The following is a 7,389-nucleotide window of genomic DNA, read 5'->3' as shown; positions in this document are numbered from 1 at the left end:
TTCTCATTTTAGTACCCTATGGTTTAATATTTCATTAAAAGACAAATAAAATCACAGGGTACTAACTGGATACAAAAATAAAACCACATGATACTAACTTGATACAAAAATAAAATCATAAAGTACTAACTTGATACACTTTAAACCACAGGGTACTAAAGTTCACAGGGTACTAACTTAATATATTTTAAATCATAGAGTACTAAAATGACAAGTGCGAAACCACACGAGAGATTTTGAAGTTTTTCCAATTAAAAAAGCAACATTATTAGAGAATGGGCTAAAATAGAAAGAGGGTATTTTTGTAACTTCACCTTTAAAATACGCGCGGAAACGTGTTCTGTGGGCTAACTCCCGCGAGGAATCTTATCACCTCTCTCTCTCTCCTCTCTTTCTCTCTCCAACTCCCGTAACCGAACCCGAGCCCTTTCCTTCCCCTCTTCTTCTTCCCCGTGGAAACCCTAACCCTAAGCCTAAGCCTAATTACCGCTACCTAATGGTCTCGAGTGCCCTCCACCACTTCTCCTCCTCCAAACCCTCCTCTCATGTGCAAGACCAAATCCGCGGCCATGGCGTCCACACCCAAATCCCGGCACCAGAGCTCCTCCCGCTCCACCGCCACCGCCGGCGCCACCACTACCTCCTCCTCCGCCGCCGCCGCCATTAGCAGCCGCCGCACCGCCGCAACGAGCTCGTCCTCGTCCTCGTCCCTCTACTCCTCCGCCACCTCGTCGAGCCTCGCCGCGCTCCGCGACTCCCTCCCGGAGCTCCCCGCGCTCTACCCCTTCGCCGAGGTCGCGGCCGCCACCAACAACTTCCTCTCGAAGCGCCTCTCCGCGCGCTCGGCGTCGTGGCGCTGCTCCCTCCGCGGCAAGGACGCGGCGGTGTTCCAGCGCGCCCTCCGCGGCGGCTCCGACCTCGCCGCCCTCTCCGCGCGCCTCGCCGCCCTCGGGAAGAGCCACCACACCAGCCTCGCCCGCCTCCTCGGCGCCTCCCTCGGCGGCGACCACGTCTACATCGCCTACGAGTTCGTCCCCGGCGCCTCCCTCCGCGACTGCCTCCGAAACCCTCGGAACCCCAACTTCACCCCCCTCTCCTCCTGGATCTCCCGCATGCAGATCGCCGCCGACCTCGCCCAGGGGATCGAGTACATCCACCTCCACTCCGCCGCCACCGTCCACAACCGCATCAAGAGCTCCGCCGTCATCGTCACCGAGCCCGGCTTCCGCGCCAAGATCTGCCACTTCGGCGCCGCCGATCTCGCCGGCGACGTCCCCGCCGACGCCGTCCTTCCCTCCTCCTCCGATCGAATTCTCCCTCGATCGGGCAGCGGCGGCCGGCGCATCGAGGGGACGAGGGGCTACATGGCGCCCGAGGTGATCGCCGGGGGGAGGGTCTCCCCGCAATCCGACATCTACGCCCTCGGCGTCGTCCTCCTCGAGCTCGTCTCCGGCGAGGAGCCATTGAAGTACCGATACGATCGCCGCAGGGGCGAATTGGAGCGGCAATCGCTGATCGACACGGCATTGGCGGCGGCGGCGAGCGGGGAGGGCGTGAGGAGGTGGGTGGACCTGAGGCTGCGGGACTCGTACCCGGTCGACGCCGCGGAGAGGCTGGTGGGCGTGGCGCTGCGGTGCGTCGATGCGGAGGCCGCGGCGAGGCCGGAGATCGCGTGGGTCGCCGGGAAGGTCTCCAAGCTCTACCTCGACTCCAAGGCCTGGGATGAGACCGTTAGGGTTCCCACCGATTTCTCCGTCACCATTGCTCCCCGGTGACACCACTGGATCGCAATTCGCAGGGATGATGAGTTCCTCGCAACAAGGTACGCACGCTTCTCAATTTAATTTAGCTCAATTTCGATAATTAATTAATTTTACAATGTTGAAAAATCTATGCAAATGGTGCTTGATTTCCTTTTATTGATATTCCTTTGGATTGGAAATTTGGAATTGAATGATTTTAGCTGCTTAAAGTGATTTTTTTTTTAAAAAAATTAATAGCTAATCGAATAAGCAGATGTAATAAAAAAAAAAAAAGGTTTAATTTTGTGAATTATAATAAGTTGAGGGGGCTGTTTTAGAGGGTTTCTCAGACTTTTCAGTGCAATTTTGCCTTTTCACAATTAGATCCTTTTTAGTATCTGCTCATTATTTTTGCCAATTTTAATTCACATATAATATAGCTAACAGATACTAGAGATTTAATTAAAGAGTAAGGAAGGATTGAAGTGAGAATTTGGACAAAAAAAAAAAAAAAAAAATTGCGGAGCAATTAACCCAAAAACACGGTTTGGCTATTGACAGGGACAGGAGTGAAAAAGAGCGTGTGGGGAAAATTTCATCTCCTCGGCCTTAAGATCGACGGTTCTGGAACAATAGGGACTTTGCCCTTTTTTTGGGGCGAGGCGTTTTGGGCTTTTTTGTATTTTTGTATTTTTCTGTGATCATAAAATTTGATGATTGATGTTGGAAATTTTAAATCACAGCGAAGAAAATGAGATAGGTATATAAAAACTGACAAATTAGTCATTGTATATGTATATTATATGATCATGATGTTGTTATAACATTACTAAGCTAAAAGAAATAATAATAAAAAAAAAATGTAGGTAAACTTCAGGAAAGGACTCTGTACTATAATACATATGCACATTAGTTTTTTGTGATTTTTATTGTTATTTAGATGCTCTGGAGTTGCTCTTCCTATTGGGAATTAGGTTTTGATATTGTTTGTGTCGGGCATTGATGTAGACTTGACCAGAAATCTGGATCTAAACCCAAACTATAACAGTTTTATTAAAGTTATATCATTTACTATTCTTGATTAATTGGGGGTGTCAACTGAACTTAATCTAGACATCCTTTTCGGTTGGGTAATGTGATAAGAGAAATCGAATATGGCTTTGTGGGGGGAGAGTATATGGAATTCCTCATTAAGCCCTTTATGTGATAGGAAATTGGCGCGCAGTTGAACAATTTTCCATCTACTATCCAATTTAAGTCAAACCATGGTGCACAAATTGCATTTGTTTGTGTACATTGGACAAGCCAATTAGTTTTTTTTTAGAGATAGGTAGCATGCTACCCGTTTCGTTTATTTCATTTAGAAATAAATTTAGCTGGAAATGTGAATCAACTAGGATTCGAATTTGAGTCTCGGGTACCAACCACCAAGCCCTTTGCCACTTGCTTTAGGGACAGTCGGTGACAAGCCAATTAGTTAAAAAGTAAGAAAGGAGGATGCTTTAGCTTTGTATTTATTAAAGTCTCATGGACCCCTTTTTGAAGAATCTCATTGAAGAATGTTTATTATACTTGGAAGGGTCAAAGTATGTGGGTAAACTCTGTGGATATGTTTCCACAGGGTTAACCCACATAATTTTAATTGGAGGATGAGGATCATTTTGGAAACTGCAATATCAGTAGGCCCCCCCAAAAAGAGAGAGAGAGAGAGAGAGAGAGAGAATAGGTAGTTCCCATTCTCCTGCACCAACATCAACACAGAGAACGAGAGAACTAATTCATTCACTTTCTGAGTATTTAAGGCTTCATTAAAGTTCAAACAAATAGCTAATTTTGCTACTTGTAAGCCAAGTGTTGCATGACCTTGCAAGCTAGTATTTTACGCAGAATAGGTTTAACATCTCAAACGTGAGTATTGGAGGTCAGTTGAATCATGTCACGTGTACGGATACAATAGAGGAAGACCTAAAGAACTTAAATTGGGAATCTCATGGAACTAAGTAGGCTTAGGCCTAGAATGAAGCTGCAGTATTTAAGCGCACATGCTTTCATACTTCGATAACTTCGGGAATTTCTTTGAGAGAGTCTTACGTCCCATATGGGCCGATTTCGCCAAAATGGGCTCACTTGGCCCAAAAGTCTAAGTAGGCCTTTTTGTTTCAGACAGAGCTTTTGATAATAGAAAAGTTTAAAATTTGTGCAAATAAGAAAGAAAAGGAAGAGACAATGGATCTCATCATTGCTCTTTTGAACAGGCCATTCCCTCTCCTCTTGCAAATTAAATTTATGATGGCATATTCCAGAAGCTCCAGGCATTATACCTCACCAGCCAAGGGCTCTCTTTCCCTTCACTTTTTTTTTTTGAGAGATAGGTAGCACGCTACCCGCTTCGTTTATTTCATTTAGAAATAAATTTAGCTAGAAATGTGAATCAACTAGGATTCGAACTTGGGTCTTTGGTACCAACCACCAAGCCCTTTGCCACTTGCTTTAGGGACAGTCGGTCTTTCCCTTCACTTTTCTCCCTGAAAAGCATCAAGGGAAAAAAGGGAAAAAGCTTGGCTCCTCTTTTGTACAGAAGACGAAGGTCGCCGTCGGTTGATCTGCACCGCACGATCAGATGTTCGAGCTATACCATGATCATAGCTATCGACTATCGACGCTCATTGTTACTCGAAATAGCATCTAGTCGCTGGGCCGACCGATCAATTCTAGCAGTAGTAACTTTATGTTCACATAGTCTCTAACAGGGCGCCACGGTTTACGAGGTTCGCTGAAAAGATTTCTCCAAAAGTTTTTACGAAACAAAAATTGTTATATTTTTTATTAAGTTTTATCAATATTTATCAATAGAATTTGACCAGATTCAATATCAATGGGATGTTAGTTTGATTAGTTTTTAGTACACAAGAGTAGGAACAAATTAAAGATCTCATGGACCACATTTATTACTGCGGCTGTATGTGGCAGCTGCGGCTGAAAATGGATCTACTGTCAACATCAGGAATTAACTGCTCTGTCATCATTATCAGCTTTCAGTTTTATTCCAATTCCACATGATGATTGCTACCACTTCTAGATCTCTTTCCTACAAATATCTAGTGTTGGTGCCAATCATCAACACAAACACTATTTTGATAGTATAGTATTAAAGAACTAGTTTGATTATTTTACTTCGAGGAAATTTTCAAGCTGAAACTGATACCTACAAACGAAGCTCATGATACCATCATCACTAACTAGCTAGTTACTGAGTGCACAATCATTTGAGATTACGTACGCTCAACACAAGTTACGTTGGTAGCCACTTAAAGAGATTAGCCTCTCCTAGACAAACACAAACATTTCTCACTTGCATTAATTTTGTGCCTTGCTCCGAATCTAAACAACTCTACTAACAACAGATCAAGAGACCGACCGTCCCTAGCGTAAGTGGCAAAAGAGTTTAATGGTTGGTACCCGAGACCTAAATTCGAATCCTAGTTAATTCATATTTTCAGTTAAGTCTATTTCTAAATAAAATAAACGAAACGGATAGCGTGTTATCTATTTCTTTAAAAATAAAAAAAAAACAACAGATCGGAAATGAGATCATACATATTTAAAAAGTACTCGATCACAGTAGATATATAAAATGTAACCACTTAATTACTTGTATATAATTAAATTAAGCAGTTATCTGTAACAACACTACACGGGCACGGTCCGGTTGTATCCCGCGGGCGCCGGCTCTGCGGCGGTGGCGGTGTCGCCGTCCTCGTTCTCGCCCGACATCTCCTCGAGCGACTTCCCCTTCGACTCCGGGACGAGGAAAGTGAAGAGCAGGCCCAGCAAGTTGCACCCGGCGAGCAGGAACAGCGAGTTGCGCACCCCGATCCCCGGCGGGTAGCCGTGGTCCGCCTTCGCCGGGTCCGGGTTCTGCGCCAGGTACAGGAACCCGAACGACCCGATGATCGCCCCGAGCTTCCCCGATGCCGCCGAGATCCCGTGGCATGTCGACCGCAGCCGCGCGGGGAATATCTCCGCCGGCACGATGAACGTCGTGCTGTTCGGCCCGAAGTTGGCGAAGAAGAACGTGAATCCGTACATGATCACGAACCTGCACTTGAATGTGAAAAAATGTTAAGCTGATTACGCTAGCTTAAATCTATTCTTTACGTGATGTTAGAACCGAGCTTAGCTGGGGACGCACCCGATGTGGTTTCCCGGGGTGGTCCAGTGGTGGTAGGGGATGGCGAGGCCGAGCATGAAGACAGTCATCATGAGGAAGCCGACGAGCTGGATAGTGAAGCGGCCGACGACGTCGATGAGGCCGACGGTGAACCAGTAGCCGGGGACGGTGCCGCAGAGGGCGATCAGCGTCTGGGCCCGGGCGATCCGGTAGAGCTCCTCGAGCGCGCTCATCTTCGCGGCCTTGGGGATCCACCCGATGGCGCTGAAGATGTCCTTCTGGAAGAGGTTCTGCGAGTAGAAGGCGATGTCGAGGAGGAACCAAGTCGTCGCCGTGCCGAGGAGGTGGAGACCGTGGCGGCTGACGAACTCCTTCGAGAAGAGGCCGAAGGGCTTTTTCCCCTCGGAGTCGCCGGCGGCGGATCGGAACTTGGCCTGCTCCTCGGTGATCTCCATTTGCAGGACCTTCGACATGTCGGCCGCCGCCTGCTTCGCGTTCTTGGCGACGAGCGCGGTGTACCGGGCCGTCTCCGGCATCTTCGTCCGCCAGTAGTAGGTCAGCCCCGCGGGGATGGCCCCGAACATGAGGATGATCCGCCACACAAAGTCCGCCTCCGGGACCAAGGACCCTGCCGGGTCGTCCGCGTAGGCCGGGGCCGGGAACCGGTTCTTGAACGCGGTGGACACCACTATCGCGACAAGCCCGCCTGCCCATATGTACATATAGAAAGAAGAAACAATAATTTGAAGTCAAAGTGTTGTTGGTTAACTTAATTTAAATGAATTAAAAGATTAGATAGTAAAATAAAAATTTTAAAAGATTGTGTAGCTAGATCGAGATGGTACGTTTATAGTTCAGATAAGTTTCATACGATTATTTCAGGCACGACGTGGTGATAACACACGGGGATATGAGAACTACAACTAATCCGTAGGTACCTGCGAGGATGCCGAAACCCTGCATGGCGAAGACGGCGGCGATGAAGGCGCCGCGCGTTTTCTTATTGGCGTACTCGGACATGATGGTGGCGGAGAGGGGGTAGTCACCGCCGATGCCGAAGCCGAGCCAGAAGCGGAAGAAGCAGAGGGTGGCGAGGACGGAGGAGGGGGTGTGGCCGAAGGAGAGGGCGGAGGCGACGGAGCAGAGGACCATGAGCATGAGGGTCATGCCGTAGACGCGCTTGCGGCCCATCTTGTCGCCGAGCCAGCCGAAGAAGAGCTGGCCCGAGAGGGTGCCGATGAAGGCGACGCCGTTGACAGCGGCGGAGACGTTCGGGGGCAGTGAGCCGGGGGTCGGGGAGCCCGGGAGGGTGTAGTAGATGCGGCCGAGGAGCTTCGTGACCAGCGAGATGCAGAAGAGGTCGTAGGCGTCCGTGAAGAACCCCATGCCGGCCACGACGATCGCCGTGAAGTGGTACCACTGCGTCTTTGCCACGTCCAGCGCGTTCAACACCTGCAGCTGCTGCTCTCCGGCCAT

At 48.4% G+C, this 7,389-nt stretch overlaps 2 protein-coding genes across 3 annotated transcripts; one reads left to right on the top strand and one right to left on the bottom strand.

Annotated features, from left to right (window-relative positions):
• LOC109727625 (lysM domain receptor-like kinase 3) lies at positions 295-4,087 on the top strand. Of its 2 annotated transcripts, none has more exons than XM_020257786.1 (2): positions 295-1,822; positions 3,998-4,087. In XM_020257786.1, the coding sequence occupies exon 1, from the start codon at positions 546-548 to the stop codon at positions 1,773-1,775; it is 1,230 nt and encodes a 409-aa protein (XP_020113375.1). In that variant the 5' UTR covers positions 295-545; the 3' UTR covers positions 1,776-1,822; positions 3,998-4,087. The 2 variants fall into 2 exon arrangements, with proteins under 2 accessions (XP_020113375.1, XP_020113374.1); XM_020257785.1 differs by lacking the exon at positions 3,998-4,087 and adding an exon at positions 2,304-2,618 and having other exon boundaries at positions 298-1,822.
• Positions 5,298-7,389, bottom strand: LOC109727624 (inorganic phosphate transporter 1-6-like). The gene is made up of 3 exons (XM_020257784.1): positions 6,852-7,389; positions 5,935-6,619; positions 5,298-5,841 (listed from the first exon to the last, which is right to left on the bottom strand). Exons 1-3 carry the CDS (start codon positions 7,387-7,389, stop codon positions 5,433-5,435), a joined length of 1,632 nt encoding a protein of 543 aa, XP_020113373.1. The 3' UTR covers positions 5,298-5,432.

The sequence above is a fragment of the Ananas comosus genome, linkage group 22, assembly GCF_001540865.1.
Source record: "Ananas comosus cultivar F153 linkage group 22, ASM154086v1, whole genome shotgun sequence".
In the NCBI taxonomy this organism is placed as follows: Eukaryota; Viridiplantae; Streptophyta; class Magnoliopsida; order Poales; family Bromeliaceae; genus Ananas; species Ananas comosus.
This window is presented reverse-complemented; position numbering and strand designations above follow the sequence as displayed.

Excerpts from the sequence above, each read along its gene's own strand:
- LOC109727625 (XM_020257786.1), top strand. The coding sequence starts at position 546 with ATGTGCAAGACCAAATCCGCGGCCATGGCGTCCACACCCAAATCCCGG.
- LOC109727624 (XM_020257784.1), bottom strand. The coding sequence starts at position 7,389 with ATGGCCGGAGAGCAGCAGCTGCAGGTGTTGAACGCGCTGGACGTGGCA. Across the intron at positions 6,620-6,851 it reads GGGTTTCGGCATCCTCGCAG|GCGGGCTTGTCGCGATAGTG; the intron begins GTACCTACGGAT and ends ACATATGGGCAG. Across the intron at positions 5,842-5,934 it reads ACCCCGGGAAACCACATCGG|GTTCGTGATCATGTACGGAT; the intron begins GTGCGTCCCCAG and ends ATTCAAGTGCAG.